The 19,406-nt window shown below is 36.6% G+C and overlaps 1 protein-coding gene across 7 annotated transcripts in view; it reads right to left on the reverse strand.

Moving 5' to 3' along the window:
- LOC139981066 (uncharacterized) overlaps nt 1-19,406 on the reverse strand; it is a 79,287-nt gene that overhangs the window by 43,769 nt on the left and 16,112 nt on the right. Inside the window, exon 1 of one of the 7 annotated variants that reach the window (XM_071993219.1) lies at nt 13,069-13,304. The exons of 4 other annotated variants lie outside the window; for them this stretch is intronic. In XM_071993219.1, the coding sequence (XP_071849320.1) occupies nt 13,069-13,149 (81 nt within the window). In that variant the 5' untranslated portion in view covers nt 13,150-13,304. Of the gene's footprint in view, nt 1-7,463; nt 7,620-8,025; nt 8,596-13,068; nt 13,305-19,406 lie in introns of those variants that run through there. 2 more of the 7 variants (XM_071993221.1, XM_071993222.1) reach the window with 2 other exon arrangements.

Consider the following 19,406-nt stretch of genomic DNA (forward strand, 5'->3'; position numbering starts at 1 on the left):
TTTTCTTCGTGAAAAAATACTTTCCATTGCCATACTTAGAACAAAGAACACTTTAATGATTATTATACTTATTGGCAAGCAACTGGAAAGGGGGGGAGGGGATGAGGGAAGGAATGGGAAGGGGGGCATTGGAGATGAAAAGATGGATAAGGGGTTTAATTATTCCCAAACATTGAAATGGATTAAATCTTAGGTGTTTACTGATCTGTCAGCAAGGAAGATCTCTCTATCAAGAGTGGCAATTTAATTAAGCTTATTTGAAGGTTGAGCATGGTCCAAAGATGATTATTTGAATTTCTAGTTTTTTCAAACCATATTTGGAGACTTTGCCATTGACCTTTAAGGTATATCTTGCATCAATTAAGATATTATATTATTATTAATTAATCAATTAATAGCACAGATACACACTCTGTAGGAGAGTGATGAAAAAATTCTTACTAGATCGTTACAGAAACTTCTATTAAAAGATCATAAAAAGAAAGAGCCCTATACTCATGAGGGGTCTGTTCAGTCTGGTAGGAAAATAATCCCCGTTTGTAATTTCATTTGAAAACAAATTAAAAAATATATATATTTTAATGGTTGGTATGAATTATATTTCATTAATGGTGGTAATGGGATCGGTACAATTTTAATTACTTCACAGTTGGTATTTATCTTGGGCTGTCGTTATATGTTTACAATTCTTCGCTCGATTGATTGTTTAATAGCCAGATCATAATTCGCCGTCGTATTATTTTTCTTGCGAAACCTCAGTCATTTTGCTCCATATATGACAGTAATTAACCAGAATACGGCTCTCCTCAAAGCGAATAAAAGCATCGCTAGACATCTAAGATATTTCTTGAACACATTTCAACTCTATAAACTTGTGTGTTTTTGTAAATTGTTCTGCAGTACAGTCAATATGCCAGTTAATTTTTCTGATCAATCTTTCTGTGTTGTAATAAGAAATAAAGTACTGACGACATGCGTCTGATAAATTATAAAGATAAGTTTGTCAATATTTATCAATGAGAGAACTCATCAGTTTTTGTCTCTGTAAACCATCAATTCTTTATCTTTTTCACTTCGGGCCAATCAAGATAGGGAATTTCCAACGACTTTTGGAAGCTATGTAAATGAAATTATCAATCAGTCTATTCAAACAGTTCCACGAATGTGTAGATACCAAATAAACGATTGCAAACGATAACAAACAATGGGTTGAACTGATCAAAGGGAAAAATAGCTGAACAGGCTCTTTTGTTTCCTGGCTTTATCATTGGAAGGGAAGAAGGGGCAAAGAAAGATGGTGAGAGGAGGAAAGGAAATGGGGAGAGGAAAGGGAGTGGGGGGGGAGGGGAACTGGCTTTATTGTGGTACAGTAGAATACTCTGCAGCCTACAAAGGTGTGACAGTAAATTTCTGATTTCTAAAGATGTCAGTATCTTTGAAACTGCTTTAAATATTTTGAACATTGACTTCGGGAGGATAAAAATTATTGTCATCGATGGCATATCTGTGGGTCTTTCATGTATATATGTACTTTATGTTAGAGTACAATAAAAGAGATTGAAAATGGACACTTTTTTTTGGCTCGAGGGATGTGTTAAAAGCATATCAGTGGCATGTTTCTATTTACCAAATTTATGTACTTGTATCATATATGGTCAGACAGGGTCACAAATGAGGAAGTTCTACAGAGGGTTGGTGAGGTCCGCAGGCTGGGAGAAACTATTAAGCTGAGAACGAAAAGGTGGATTGGGCACATCTTGAGACATGACGGACTACTGAAAGATGTGCTTGAAGGTAGAATGAACGGGAAGCGACCAAGAGGGAGAAAGAGAATAATGTTGATGGATGATATCAGAGATGGCAGAAATTATTTCACTATGAAGAGGAATGCAGAAGAGCGGTTATTATGATTTTGTGTTTGGTGAGGGACCTGCCTTAAGGCAGATCACCATTAGAGAGAGAGATCATATATGAATCTTGTTTTGCCAAAAACATGCATTTATGCCAAAACACACATATATGTACATTATGTATACATACACACAAAAAACACATAGAAGTGTCTCAACCCCCAACCACCCCCCCCCAACACACCAACCACATTTCCATAATTAATGTTGCACCAGGATAACTAGTATCGGAGTTCATGTATCACATGCTTGCATCTACAGGTCTGAGACTCTGTGAAAGATTTCCCTTCAGTTTGTAGAAGGACTACAGCAGGAGACTTTAACCGGTACTCTCCGCTGAATATTACGTTCTGTTCTTGAGAGATTTACCCGACTATTACCTCATGCAGACATTTACTGTACAGTGATATATATGTGCTATATAGAACAAGAAGTATATATGCCTTGCCCATTTTCAACAAACTTCACAACAGAACAACCTGCTTCACCAGTAAGTGACCTTAGTAATACAGATATCATGGACAACCATAGCCTACACACACACACTGTAAGTTTACTACAAAAGCTCCTGCTGTGATCACTCCAAACTTGGGGCGGATCTCACCTAGTCGTTGCCAGGACTTTGAGTCATATGACATCCTCCATAGTGTGTATTACTGTATTAGGATAGGATGTATGGAGACCTACAGTACAGTACAGCACTGTAGTGAGTACATGCAGGAAACAGCAGATGAATACAGATAGAAGATGTATCTTAACTGTTTGCGAGTTGATGGGAAAGCAAATCAAAACCATCAAGTGGATATTCCTTTTAGTAATTGGGATGTTTTCTGTCTCCCAACCTCTCATCCTTTGCTCCCCCTCCCCCCATCGTTCTTCTCCCGCCCATCCTCTCCCATTTCCATTTCCACAGGCTTTATAAAGACATTTTGATGCACACCCAGAATGCAATGAGCTAGTTAGAATAGACAACATGGTCTTAAAATCAGGACCTGTTTCTGTACTTGGATTGTTCAGAAGTGTTGTTGGGGATACTGTGTTATAACCTGCAATAAAGCAAAACATGGCTTCATGAAATTCCCCTTGAAATCCCTTTCCTGCTACTTATGGGTTGTATGGTATCAGATTGGGGTGTTACATGCCCCCCCCCTCTACCCCTGAAAAGAAATGGGTATATGGGAGAATAGCATCTTTGGTAGACAACAGGGCTTCCAGCCCTGAGGTTACTGGTTCAAACCTTCAGCCGTTCTAGCTAGATGTACCTTTTCTCTCTTTATTTATAATTTTCTCAATCAGTAACTTATCAAGCTGTATAAACCAAATAATAAAAAACATCGTCCTGTTTTGTTTGTTTGAAGTTATCAAAATTAAGCTAATGATGATGTGATGATGATGAGGATTGAAGGTGGGCTTTATTATATCCTATTATAACATTTTTGGTCAAAGGGAGAGCTCACCTGACCAGCACATTTATAAGGCTGGAAAAAATACTCTACTATGCTTAACCTCCTCCTCCTCTCTTAGCACAAAACCTATCTGGCCCTATTTCATAAAGATTACTTACCGTACGAAACTTCTTAAATAATTCTTCGTAAGTCATTTAAGATATATGACCAAGAAATAGTTCGTATCTTACGAACGATTAATCTTCTTAAGTTACTGTACGAACAATTATTTAAGAATTTATTAAAAGTTTGTATCTTTTATAACTTTGAAAGAGGCTGAATTTGACCTTTGACCTGTAGCGCCTGGTCATGATATGAAAACCTTATTTCCACTTGCCATGATACTCCATACCATCAGCCATCATATGGTGGGTAGGGCATACATGTATACCTCTTCAAATCTCTGGTCACACTCTTATGAAAATCTTTTACGAAAACATGAGAATGAAGTGTTTGGGATATTGTGGAGCATCACTGGAAAATTTTATACGGTCACAAATACTTATAGAAATGAATTTTCAAGTGAAGTATTTTAGAAGGTTAATATTAAGTACACTTTGATCATAAACAGCAGTCTTTTTAAACAAAAATTAATTGCTGTACATCACTCAAAAAGTTTCAATATTGGTTGATTTTGTAAAAAAAAAAAAAAAAATTCTTTGTCCACATCAAACATGTTTTAGCAGCTTTTCAGTTATTATATTCTACACATTCTACACTTTGAATCTATCACCATACATGCTTGTCACTGTAGCGATAGATATGTGTGCTAAATAAACTATCCTCTTTTCCTGTTTAAAAGGACAAAGTCTCTACTTAAACATTTCAACAATAGACGAAGCCGGAGCAGACATTCTGTGAATCCATGTACTTTACCCTCAGTAATGAAGTTCACTATATAACACAATCAATAATTAATTTTTACTTCCATATTTCCTTTCTTAAATCTATCCCGATTGATTGATTCTTTTCAGGACTTGGAAAACAGATTTGATCAAAATGGCAAGCGTGTGATACGAAATACCGTACCAATAGTAACCTTTTGAACAAAAGGAAATCGGACATTGTACTGCAGTGCTTGAAATAGCAAGTGGTTTTTTTTATTCTTCTTTGATGGAGTAGCTAATAGAACTCTTGAAATAAATTAGATATACCGGTCACTGAAATATTTCCGAACTTCCTGCAACTACGAAACATCCAAACCCACTGCAGGTGGGTCTGTATGACACAGGGACATAAAAAATCATCACTTTGTCTGCATGGATCAATGACTGCAAAATTAGACTATAAAGACCCAAATGTCAGAAACCCCTGTACTTCAGAGATCTGCAGCATTCTACAATTTTTTCCTATGATATGATGACTGTATTAATACTGAGGTATCAAGAATGAACATATTTCTTCTTCGACTTCATCATATCATATCATACCATTTCACATTGATCCTAGCAGGATCTGCATATCCATACAGAATTGTTTTGCAGTACATTATAAGCACTGTCTTTCTTCATATAAGTCTATAATCAAACTTTGGAAAATATGGGCATTTCAATCTCGTTTCATACTAACCTCATATTGTTTTTTAACAATATTTAGTGTTGTGAGTGAATGATGATGATGAAGACATTAATTTAAACGCACTTTCAAGTTTTCATGAGTTGCCAAGGACACACAATATCCTGAGAGGTCGCAGGTCAGACTGGAGAGGAAGTTACACCATGTGTGTACTTAGACAACATACGTTACCTGCAATGGTTCACCTGTAATGTCTCAGGTGCTCAACGTGAATACTGTAAACACTGTCGTCTGCTACATTTAACAGGATGTCAGGAACATACAACATGAACTATTGATATGTACCAGCAACAAAACCAAAAAAAAACAAAAAATCTGCAAATTCAATATATCTAAATTTCAATTTTGACCACACAATGCTGTTTTTTGCATTATACATAAGTTATAATTTAACAATAATAATGGCTGTTAATCTCATTTTGATGAAGTTTGTCAGAAAAATTAGGATTTTATAAATTCAAGTTTCGAATTGGTGGACAAAGAAAATATTCCAAAGTTGTTGTACATATTAAAGATATTGTACAAATGTCTTGTTTTACACTTCCTTTGATGTTTCACAAATTTTACCAAATTTTCTGCCACTGGAAAAAGGGATAATTATGACTTTGTTTGTTGCCTTCGTCATAACTTGTATAGGCCCTGTCTTTCTTAGGTGTGATATTTTATTCTGAATGAAACAAAGAAAACTTGAATGCATTTTGAACTGGATCTGGAGATTTTTCCAGGTCATAATCTTAGAGAGGGCACTGCTTGAATGGTTATCAGATAAGTCTAGACACGGTAAAGGAAGAGTGCAGTCGCTGTGTTCCATATATACAAGAAAAAGATACTTATCAGGCTGGAAAGGACGTCTAAGATTTCTAGAATCCGATGGAAGAAAAAACTCCCGAATATTCCGCCACCGTAAGGACGAAATCCGAAGGAAATATTCCGATCGAAAAACACATGTAGGCACTTAAAATGGTAGACTGAGAAGTAGGGGCAATGACTGGGGAGCCGGTTATAGAGGGTGCATAGTGTTAAAGGGTTACCAAGGACATTATGGGCACGGTAGAACAGGTGCTAAGGTTTGTGAGGAGACTGATTTGAATAGAATTATTACTCACTCACTCACTTTGCAGACATTCAAGTGAAAAATAGCTAGGATTTATCAACTGTAATCAAATTTTGGGTCCATGGATACGTTTGGTACATATTCAATTAAAGATGAAACACAACAAAAAAAGTTACCAATTCCTAGGATAGGGTAGAGCATCTGTACAATTTAGGCATAAGAGAGTTATGAAGTAAATTGGTACATCAAATTTTGCCATTTTTGATGTGAAGTTTAACAAATATCTCCAATCAGGTCTCACCTTCAATACTGTAGGTGGTGTTCGTTTTTCCCATGAATTATAAATACAGGTCCTTAATTTAAATAAATCTTGCATGAAAAAAAAAACAGTGATTTTGTAGTGTGAACTACTTTGTGAACTACTTCTGTAATCAGAATTACTGTGATCAGAATTACCTGTATCTCTCTTTTAACCTTAAAAAGATTTTCCTGATTCAAATTGAACCCCCCCCCCACAAAAAAAAAAAAAAAATGAAACTGTCTTAACTTTGAGAAATATCATTCTACGTAATATCCAAAAATAGCCTGTAACACAATCGTCAGTTGCAATACTGTATGGACAATTGCATCTTTTTTTCACATTGCATTCAAAGCGGATTAAATTCTTCACCTAACAAACGAACACATTGGAACGGTGACCCTTTTAGCGGCCCGTTCGGATGCGTTCAACATCGTTCCAGGGTGGATTTAGGCATGCGTTTGAACGAGTTCAAACTCAGCAGCACGCAAATGAACGTACGTATTTTGGACGTGTTCCCTTGCTTCATTCACTATTAAAGGTCTTTGAAGTAGCACAAATTTCTCATTTCTTAGAGAGAAGTATGTACCCAAATCTACCCCCTGGAAATTGTCCAATTTTACAGTAGGGCCACAGCATTACAATATGCTAGTTATTTCTTGTTTTTCACTGTGTCTACAAGTACTAGCCATGCAAGTGACACTACAAGAAAGGTTTATAAAGATTATTACTGTCACCGAGATGTGCTTATTTCAAAATGATGTGGTTAATCAACCATGGAAAACTTATTGGAAGAGTACTAACCAATTTGAAAAGATCTATCAACTGTAGAAATATTTCTAATGCCAACTTAAATTCTGCAAAAAAATAGCTTAAAATAATTGTAGTAGGCATTGAATAATTTTACTTTGACTTAATTTAACTGTTTAACATTATTGGTGAAGAAACAACAGTCTAGTACAAAAAAATAAATAAAATAAAACCTGAAAAATCCCTCAGTCTACTCAATGTGCCAAACCGTGGCAAAGTCTGGCAATTAACAACACACTGTTCCAATTGTATTGATTCATGTATACCCATTAAATGCTCTCTGGAGAAAATAAAGGTACAGTAACAAATATAGTACTAGAATTTTACAGTAAAATCAGAAAAAAATATCCTTACTGTACCTCCTAACTTACCATTTTTAAACTTACCAAAACAGAACAAATATTAAGTAGGAATCCAGAAAAAGTTGCTGTTAAAAGCAATAGCAGCACCAAAGTGATAATATACCCACCCACTCACTAATATACTCCACTCACTCCTCTGATAATGTTGTTACCAGAATGTCCTCAAAAACCACAAGTGTGAACAGAATCAGTCACAATGTCAACTTTCACAACAGGTGTGATAAAGCATTAAACAGCAAACACTACAGAACAGTGTCCTTGACAATGACTGAACAAAGATTCAAGCAAAACAAATTTTCCCCACAAACCATTCGATCAGTAGCTCAAGAGTAGCTCTACAGGAGTTGTATGTTGATACAGATTCCACTGTATTACATTTATAAAATCAACTGTCGGGGGAGTTCTAAGAAAAAATCAATTATCTTTTTATGTTTTTTAAAATCAAGTTCTCAACTCTGGCATAAGACTAGTACATTACAAAATTCATGTCACGTTTTCAAGCACATATATGAAACAAATAAAACCTCAGAAGTGACTGGTTTGGTTATTTACCGGCCATAATGATACTTACCTGTCTCCCCTGCATATGCACTCTGATCTACCAAGACTCGCCCAATTATCCAAATTCCAGGGAGGAAATATCCATAGGAAATGTGCTTCTTTGTGAAGGATTTTAGGCGTTAGGCAAAAGTATATTCTTTAAATTGATCACAGAATATTTTGCACTTTCTGTATGAGATATTCTCATAACATAAGTTTAACTGTGATAATAATTTAATAGCCTATAACAACTGTTAACATTCTTGAACTATACCCCAATGACTCTCTCTCTCATTGGGTCAATCGCCTGACCTTCCATCCAAATCTCTACCATTCCATAAGCATTTTACACATTCTTCCACGCTGGATCTGAACATGTAATTTTTGTGCTAAACGAGTTCATCATGGCTTGATTTATAAGTTGTTTACACAGATCCTTTAGGAACGATTGTTAAAAACTGTTCTCAACCTTCAACCTTGCAGACTCACAATCGCCAAATGATTCGACAATTGACTACATCGATAGGAAGTATTTCCTTCCTTTTGTTGACACTCAACGAGATCCAATTTTTGCCATCTGATTCCTGCACAGCTGATCAAAGCACCATTGAACATGTCAAATTAATTGCTAAAAACTGAATCCGTCTGTCAACACTAATCTTCAATAAGGACAGGTTTTACATTGAAACCATATTCATGTGAAACAATGTGCTGTGTTATTTAAAATTTGAGCGGGTAGGCCTATTGTGACAACATCTTCTCTTGGCAAATTGCCAACTGAAGTAGTAAACATATATGATGGGCTGAGTCACTGGCACAGTGCACTATTTACTATTATCAATACACACAGAAAATGTAGTTTCAGGCATGAAAACAGAAGATGCAAATTTTGCTAAAAAAAAGCAAGCCTCAGGCATTCTGAATGGTAGATTCGGAAGAGGGTATTGACATTAGAGAGTGTCATGTGGGGCGCAGTGCAAGAATGTTACTAGTGTAGGCTAGGGTAGATCGGAGTGCACATATATGTATTGAGGAGACAGGTATGAGAGGAATGAAGTAAATACAAATAAACCGTTACCAGTTTCGTGGGTTTGATATTAGTTCGTAAGTACACTGGAGATAAGTAAAAGAGTGAAGTAAATTGCAAGTGTTTGAAACTAAGATATTGCTTCATTGATCCAATAGACTAGGGGTTCCCTAACTGGGATGCATGAACCCCCAGGGGGTGCGTGAGTGTATCCCAGGGGGTACGTGAGACGTTTCTTAAAGTCAAGCTAGAGTACATTTTGTTGAACTAAAATCTGATATATCATTTAATTTAGTAAGTCACAAAGTCGACAAAAGTCGTACCTATCGCCAAAGTCTTTTCACGTTCCATATGCATATGTTGCCGTAGTAGTACCCTACCATGCACGTGAAAATTGATCTTTTACGAAGCACTGTTATGCATGTTATCGTATAATAATGACTCAGATCATGTCTCGAAAAGTTGGGGGTTCGTGGACAACTCTGACATCCACAGGGAGTTCGTGGGGGGATAAAAGTTAGGGAAACCCTGCAATAGACAGACGGTCTCATTGTCTGCAAGAGAAATATATCCAATTGTCTGTCTGATGGAAAGCATTCACCTTCCACCATTACGGTTTGGAACACAGAACAAAGAGGGCAGGGTTCTAATCCGGGGAACAGAAAAGGGGATTGAATCGCTCTTCTAATCTTTCACCGGACAAAAAATTCCACCAAAATCAAAATTTTCAGGTTTAACCCAACACATGGGTCACGCTTATTCGACTTTAACTGTGTTTTTTTGGGGGGTATCCATATTGGCTAGCTTATTGGCTAGCTTATGAATATAGGTGAATACAAACAACACTTTCCATTGTGTGTACCATCGCAAAAGATGATCTCGAAGGCACTAAAAGTGTACTTTACCCAAGAACCCTGACCTCTCCTACCTCCTTGGGATTTTCCTAGACCTCCTGCAACCAAACCATCTGTCCAAAGATACGGTCCACTTTGCATAAGTGTATCAACACTATAAACCCTCACCAACCAACCAGATGTATGAAAGCATCCCTTCTGGTTTTAAAGCAAAGATTAAAATTTACCGTATAGAGTTATTGAAAATGACAGTCTCAGGCGCGTAGCCAGGAATTTTCCAAGGGAGGGGCGAAACTGTAGATTCGGCACTGCAAACTATCTAAGCGTAGCGTAGCGTACAAGAAAATTTTGGCTGTAAATGCCTCCCAGATCGCTGGAAATGGCACTTCCCAGGCCTTGTAAGTTGCATCTTGGCATTTTCTCTTTTGAAAATACTAGCGATATCATGAAAACCTTTAAAAAACATGCTCCAGGGGGGGGCGGCTGCCTCCTTCGCCCCCCCTTGGCTACGCGCCTGGACAGACTTAAGGTGTTACACTACCTGAAAATCATGATTTTTTTTTAAATCATTAATTTTCAAACAAATTTGGATTTTAGCATTTGTTGCCAAATCAAATATGTAAAGAAAAATATCCCAGAATATTGGATACATATCTTGCACATAAATTGGTTAATTCCACCTTTAAAATTAGTAATAGGTTATTTTAACTACAATTTTAAGTCCTTAGCAACCGCCATGTTGTTGTTGTTTTTCACCAATGTTAAATTGTTCAACTGCAGTTTGTGAGGTTGACAAATGACCCAAATGCGAGTTACAGTTCTTCCTCGGGTATATATGTAACATGCTTACTTCCTGTGAATGACAGCAGACACATACCGCTTGACTGCATGACAACCTATTCCAACACAAATGCATTGATCAATGTCTCTTCATTTTATATTGTATTTTTCAACATAACAAGGAATAATTTAGTGTCCAAATTTTGAGTGAGTTTTGAAAGGCTTCAGGTTTTGTCTCTAAAGATATACTATGGTTACTGTATATAGACCTGCCATGATACAGTACATTTTTGCACTTGTATCTAGCAATCTGAACAATTTCTATAGCAGTTGGTGATGCAATACTGGATAAAATATTCCCTATAACATTCCTTGTAATATTCCCGGTAGGTGTTGGAAACGAAGGCCAATCACGAATTTCTAAAAGAAAAAATTTAGCTATCCTGTCAAGGTTAAAGGCCTGGCAGAGACTTCATTATACTACACAAAGCCTTTACAAGGACTGTATGTTTATATTTGTTTATGTGAAACCTTCACAATGTCCTCATTAAAACTAAAGAGGTGATTCAAAATACAGCGCAGCAGAACTCGCTGATGATCATGAATCACAATTTTGTTGGTATCAAGACCCTCGGTATGCAACAACTGTTACTCATAAAGTCTGTTAATATTAAGCATATTCAACTTACCAAAAACAAAATTGCTCTTCAGTATGCCAAGAAGAAAAGTTAATAACAATCAAATTTGAAAAGATTCCTTGACAGGTGAAGCAAAGCATATAAACTGGAAAATATCAAAGTTTGCTACCAATTCTATCAAAGGCGCTGTAACAACAGAGTACAGTTGGCTACAGCCTTGTTGTGTTAGTAACGTAAAGATATATATGTCCTCCAAGTGAACCATCACACTCACTCATACATAAACACATAAACAGACTAGTACATCATGGTTATAACGATTATCAAAGGATCCATCTAAGTGAAAGTCCCTGGGACACAGCCAACAAAATTCCAGACAATATTCCTGGTATACATACGTATTCACGAAAGGTGCTGGTAGATTCCCCTCGTGGAGTGACAAAACTGAACTGGAGCCAGGATCAAAATAAGCCTCATTAAATCTATTTTAACTTAGTGATTATCGTTGTCATGTATACACAAATAGAGAAGTGAATTGCTTATCTACAGTACGTATTTATCTACGTATACAAACCCTAACCGATGCTCTGACCGTCAGTCCATCACAGTACCAGAACAATAATACGATGAGGATTTAAAAAGCCTTGAAAAAAAATTCAGGAAACACAGGAAGAATCCAACTGTTTATAACTGATATACACTCTTGACCCTTATTGGCATGTACATCATTGTGCACAGATATGTCACAGTGGGTTAAAACTGTTAACCTGTACAATAAACATTTGGTTTAATTATTCTAGACCTTTACAAATCAATGCTACCCTTCATTTCCTTTATAGAGGCATTGCCAAATTCACCTGGAGTGATTTCAACTTTATCACTCGATTAATTCTGTACACTTTCCTAACCACCTTGAGTAGTAATTGTTTACCTCATCAGGAAGTTCTTTATGAATTTGGTCATAGACTAATTTTTGGATTGATTGGAAAAGACGTTTGGCTTTTTAATATCCAGTTAATCCCCTAAACCATACTGGATTGTGGATTTACTTTGCTCCCCTATCTTACCTGTCAAATGGTGCATATTTAGCTTAGGTTTATAATCAGTTCTAAAAGCAAGGTTGTGCTAACAAATACACTTCATTGTTTGTGTGAACCTGGAAAGGGCATGGGGGGGGGGGGGGTTGGGGTATTGAATGTAAAAACTTCCCAAGACTGAACCATTTCCCCTTGACTAATTTGATGGGAGGTGGGGCTAACCCCCTTCCTATCCCCCACCCAGAGGATAATGATGGGAGGACCAATCTCATCCCTCACACCCAGAGCAGACAGGTAAGGGATGTGTAATAAATTGATACTGATCACATGGAACATGTGGAAACTTTGCAACTGTTCCGACAGACTACCGACCTATTCAGACAAGAGGTACGTTTCTTTCCTTTGAGATACAAAAACTGATCCCTATAATACAAAGCTTTGCGCAGTCAAACAATTCCACTATGTACAGAAAAACCCTCTGTAACACAATTCATGAATTTACGCAGATCGATCAACTGGAAAAGAAAAAAAAAGAATGCTCAACAATAAATATAAAAGCCACAGCTACCATGTTGCCCTTACAGCTCTAAATAACACTCTGGTATAATTTTAACATTTGAAACCATATAAAGTGTATTTCTGCTCCTTAAAGTTATTATTATCAACATGTCCAAGAGTTTCCTTTTTGTATTTAATTGACAATTTTAAGAAGAGTTTTGAAAGATAAAAGTGATTTACCTCCACCGACTGGTAAGCGTGGTAACTCTCTCTGTTCTTCTTGTAGGTGCCCAGCTTATTGCGAGACCAAAAACCGCCCATGGTCTCTTCTTTTTCTCAACAGTTCCAGTATTAAAGAAACAATTTGCTGTTCAAATTGCTTTTCTTTCGACAAGTTTGTCAACTCGTCAAATTTAATCAAATATGTCCCCAAGTAATAATTGTCAACTTTTTCTCTGCTGGGCTGATCATTTTATAAAAATTTAAAAAAAAATTCTTGATGGACTACATATAATCTACACCAAAGAAAAAAAAAAAAATTGCAAAATACGAGCAAAAGTTAATAAGTTTTTGCAAATCATGCCAAATCCCTGCTGTGCAACCACAAGTTAATAGCTTGTCTTTGATGCCACATTGGAAAATAAACAAAATATCAGAAACGGTTCTTCCACACTGACAAATAATTCCTCTCATTGCATTTCTTCCTTTGTTCTGGTTAAAGTATACTTCTGTTCATTAATTTATAAGTAGCAATCAATCCCTTCTCCAAAATGTTCTAGAGATAATAAAACACATATGACCTCCGAAACTTGTTCAAGAGCACTTTCATCACTTTTCATTTGAGATATGTCTGAACAGCATGTTCTCCATTCTTGTCATAAATTCATCTCATAACTGACATTTCCATGAATCAGTAGAGATAGAAACAAACATCCACTTTAGCGTTTACACATAACCTTATTAATCATGTAATCCGCATTAAGATCCATAACTCAACAATGCGTACAATCTCCACCGATGATGGAAACCTGAAACTCTTCCCACTTCGTCATACTCTGACCTCCGAAACAGAAATGACGAAATCTGCCTCATAAGCGATGAAGAACAACTGATGCGGTCACGACAGAGTCGAATCAAAATAACTTTTTCACGTTAGCTGACAGACTGTCAATTTAACACTGTATACAAAACTACCCTCCAAATGTAAACTAATGCTTTAAGCAACATCAGTAAATCACTAAACATTATAGACATGAAACCATCGTTTATTGAGGATCGTGTCAACGGTAAGACAGTCGAAACTAATTGCTGAAAAAGTTATGCATAGTTTTACCCGAGTCATTTAATAAATATGCTGGGACACTCACTCCTCTGTTAATGTTCGACAAGTCCGACAAGGAAGTGATCTGTAATTGTAATATATGCCTCTTAATCGAAGTTAATCTAGTCATGTACAGCTTGACTGTAGAAAAGACCACCACGAAAATATGGCAGCCTGTGTTCTCTACACTTCTAAAAGAAAACTAACCACTTCAAACAACAAAAGTTACCGGAAGATGAACAGCATATCTCTAGGAAGGACAGTTTACAACTTCTGAAACATTCACCAAAAAGAGATGTACTGTTAGTGGTGTTAGCGATAAAATTATTTTTAACTGCTCGTTATAGTAAGTATATTTCAATATTATGGTCTCATTGACGCCGCTACGAACGGTCTGTTTATCTATATTTTGGTCAACAAATCTAAACCATATGGAAGACCCACTTAATACTGTCTCTCATTCTGGGTCAATGGTTATTACTAAACACTTGGAGGAAGGCCTTTTGGAGTGCTCCAAAGTTGTAAGGTCAGAGAGAATGTGGTACAACAAGAGTACAGCTTCTGAGATGTGGATGTACAGTAAGCGGTCACAGGTGAGTACAACTCTCTGCTCATGATCCGACTCTTTTGATATTTTTGCACCTGTATCAACTTGATTTTACATGGTTTCTGTTGCTGTTTTCTAAACAAACAAACCAAAAAAAGAACCTTGAAAGTCTACAAGACACAACCCATAACGGGAAATTGAAACATCACATTTCGTTTAATTTCAGGACACTTCTTAAAATAATAATCAGACTATTGTTATCCAGGCAAGAAATATATATATGCCACATGGAAAGAGGACTAAAGTTTTCCGCCAATAATTTCCGTACGTTATGTGAAAGACAAAATCTAGCCTTCCGATATTGCAATCAACGTGATATTTGCTAAGATCTATGTGTCACAACGTCCACATGGAGGCCTTAAAACAATAGACCAAGGGTAGCAGCAGTTAGTGTCTATTTAAAAAAAACAATCAGGAAAAATTCCTTTTGCTAAATATTTTAATTAGATCCGAAAAACGATAACCAACTCTCAGACACTACAAGATAAATCCTGACACGAAAACAACTCGACGACAATCATTCTTTGACACATGGAAACAACCTCGCTGGAAACTGACAGAAACTGTTTTGGACCAAAGGCAGTCAAGAGAACTAACTAGTGTGACACTCTACACTAAATTAGTCAATAAAATGGAAAAGAAGGACAAAAAATTGTCCTTAAACTGTGACTCAATTGCTTTAGCAGTGCCAGTGTTCACTTTTGACAGATAATTGAAAACATGAGTGCTTAAAAACATCAAGGTTCCCTTTTTTATATAACTTTCAGTATCAAGTATATATTGAAAACACATTACCATTGTCTCTGTAATAGTTTTAAAGGGTCAATTTAAATCTATAACAGGATATCCCATATCATCTGGATATCATGCAAACAGAGTCCTGAATGATTTCACAGCACTGACAAATGTCAGCCAAAGGATCCCAAGAACTATGTCAAGAAGTCAGTATCAGGCTGAGTTTTTAACTGTTACGACTTGACTGTACAGATTCGGCGTCCGGGATCAAAGTTTTCAAACTAGTTTTCGTAGCGGTTACAGATTATTCTAAGCCGAGGCCCCAATCTTACCGGCTAACGGTTATTCAAGAATGAGACGGCACTTTACATCCGTCTCCTATGTACAGTAAAAACACACTCTGATCTACTAGGCTTACAACAATAAATAGAAAGTTACAAGGCCTGACGCTTCTATCCTAGCAGGATCTTCTCATGCAGAAAAAAACAAACAAACTAAGAACACATTAAGAGATATAGTTGGACAGACTGACAGTTAACTTGGACAAATGAATCAATGAATATAAATATAAAAACACTGGTAACATTTCTGCACTGCTAACCCCCCACCCGTTCTCCCTCCCCCTCCCCAGCTCACACCCATTCCAATTAATATCCTGCTTCATCTGGATTTTCCAATCCCAAAGATTACATTAAAAATAAAGCTGAGGCTTTTTCCAGGTATATATATCAGAGTGTGCATGTACCCTGTATAGGAGGACACAGGTAAGCTAGGAAGAACGTCTATTTTAGGGCCGCAGATCGAGAGAGACAATGCAATCAAGTCGGTATTCAAACGGAGAATAAAACATCAGATATGGGCTTTCTAAAATGCTATATGGATCAATCCATGTCATATTAACAGAGGCCTACACGTCGACCCTCTCAGAATCGCCTGAAATTGATATGGTGTCTTGCCATATGTCTCAAAGGATGAATTTGGGCCAAAACAAAAAAATGTTGAAAACTCTTTGGTTGCTAGGATACGGCCCCGCTTAGCAACCAAATCCAGATTGCATTTTAGAGCCCTAAATTTGTGTCAAGTTTGGAGGCAACTTTTGCATAAATGTAAAATATTTTATGTCTGGTATTGCAGATATTGTGGAAGACATGTGACCAGTCTTCGAATTTAGCTTATTTTGAGGAAAATTTTCGGTCTCAGTTTTTCGAAACAAGTAATTAAAATGGCAGAAAATGAGATACAAAATGGATTCATTGCTATACAATGTAATGCTGCATGGCATTTTTTTGTGCCCGTAACCACGTTATTTCCAGTATTGCATGAATCCAAAAAGATTTTTAAGCCCAGAAACTGTCACATGAAACATAACCGCCAAATCGTTCCCTGTAGAAAGCTTTGTTTGGGTCTGCATCAGTCACCTTTATTTCACTTTCCAACAGTTATAATGGAGGACAGCAAATACTAGAATGTTTCAGTTTTTTTTACTAAAAAAGGGATTGCAACCAGTGACCATTATTTGTGCTTTAAGGATATTTTTTCTGTTTTGTTCAATTACGTAAAATAATGAAAAAATTACTTTACAGAGACATTATAGGTGCAAAATGAAAGAGGATGTTTAGAAATTTACCATATTGCTTTAATGCTGTACAGGAGGTTACCTACATACAAACATCATGATTCATATGCAGATCCCCAAAAGGTAGTACTTACTTTAACTATTATTTACTGAAGTGCATGAAATAAACTTTGTTTGATTATTGCAAACGCTTGCTCTTCCACTCCAGTGACTTTTCTCATCACAGACAGTAAATGACCCACAGTATGGTAATTGTGGGTTTAATTAACAACAGTTTGTACAACTTTAGATGCATCCGCAATATTTGTCAAATTAGCACAGAGTGAAATGTCTCCGACTGTAGGACTGGCTCTGATTCCACGGAATCAGATATGCAGCGGTTCGCACAAACAGCATTTGTGTGACACAATGTCACTCGGTACCATATACAATGCAGTACCATATATACAGTACAAGAGTAGTGTACACGAATAGGTTTGCCTTAAATGTTAACTGTCGTGAAAAAGTCCCAGATGGACCGACTAAGGTGATCCTTTTTTTTTGGCCATCATTTCAGTCATCGTCGTTACATTTTTTATTCTTGGATGTTGAAGAGGATGAAATAACCTCAATTGACGGTGTTAAAATCTGGAGGATTGAAGGTGATATTTATTTATGTCTGTTTTAAAAAATTAACCTCTTGTTGCCAAGTACTACCTGTATACATCTGAATGGTACAAATAATCTCTGCTGGTTACCATTTCAGCAGTAAGGAATATCACCAAGGATGAAAATAAGTGTGACCCAGCCCCCCCCCACCCACAACCACCCACAGCCCCCCGACCGACAGGCTTCCCATAAACTTGTCAAACAAAGGAAGTCTGGTCCTTGTTGACTTCAGAACACTTACAACAAAACTTTAAAACCAACCAGATTCCAGTGGATTGCAAATTTTCACTTGGTATGGTTACAGCCTTAATAAGACTTGAGAATGCTACATATGGAAGGAAGGAGAAGCAAGCCGGCATTGAACCTGAAGTAGCGGTCAGTAGGGATGCAGTGCTAAAATGTACATTTGTAGGTTGATTTGAGTGCATATATGTAGAATGGAGACAGGTAAGAGAGGAGTGGTGTAAATCTCATTAGATCTCACTGGAAGTACAACAGGAGTCATATTTCGATGCTTGGTAGTACATAGCTTGTATGTGCATTGTTTTTTTCCACCCAAAGCAATAAACAGGAAAATGTTTAGAGGAAAACAAAGCATATGTTGTGGCTGTGCACATGACTTCCTCACTTCGACTTTGAACAAAATTGATATATCTCCCAGGGAAAATGAAAAATGGGGATGTGTGGGAACAGAACTTTAAAGTCTACCAGGAAGCTTAGATCAAATTCCTCTTTTTAGGTGTCCAACATAAAATTTTGAACAATCCGTTGAAGATTGTGGTGGCGCTCTTCCATATTAAGATAAGCCAACTTTGAGCAAAGACAGTTTAACATTCAAAGATAAAAATGGCTGTTAGTAACTGTTCTTACAACAGGACTATGTACTGTAAGTGCTAGCAAAACTTGAATGGATGGGTCAGGAAATCAAGTTTTTAAAATTTAACATCCCATTTTCTAGCCCCTGGAAGGAATGTAAAGGATTAAAAGCCAATGTAGTGATCTTGTAACGTGCTCTAGCCAACAAAAACTAAACATAACATTTTCTATGGGTCTGTGTGTAGATAAAATAAGCTATTATTTATGCTTCAATGTAGCATTTATACTATGAATATCAGCAGCTAGTGTTGTCATGCTGGGACAAATCCAGGTGCACCTTCAATGGTCTGGGATTTTAATCTGAGGCTGAAGAGTGGGAGAGGGGGAGGGAAGGGAAATGGATACGACAAGGACAAAGCAAACTTACATATTTTAACACTTTCTTACATTACATGTAATTTGGCAGCAATGGTAAAAGCATTGGTGAACATTTGTTAACCATCTTGCCAAACATTACAAAAAATTATGCAAGTTGACAATTAACTTTTGAATGAATGCTTGCTTCAACAAAACTGCCTATATCTTACAAGGAAATCTAAATTATGGTAACAGCCTGCTGAATGTTAAAAGTAAGTGGGGTAAGAAAGAATTTTTTTTTTTTTATCATAGAACCAAATATGGTTAGTATTATAACTGTTCCTACTTTCACAAATTCAAAATTACTCAAAGTTGTAAAATGTCAACTGCAATATTTTTCACTTTGTTGATTAAAAGGACCTGGCAACTTTTCCTTAACTAATTAATCTGCGGCTACATAACATACATTGAACTAATTAAAAATCAGACTCGTTAAAAATCCTGACAAAAAGTCTGGT

Source organism: Apostichopus japonicus, chromosome 15 (assembly GCF_037975245.1).
Source record: "Apostichopus japonicus isolate 1M-3 chromosome 15, ASM3797524v1, whole genome shotgun sequence".
Classification (NCBI taxonomy): Eukaryota; Metazoa; Echinodermata; class Holothuroidea; order Aspidochirotida; family Stichopodidae; genus Apostichopus; species Apostichopus japonicus.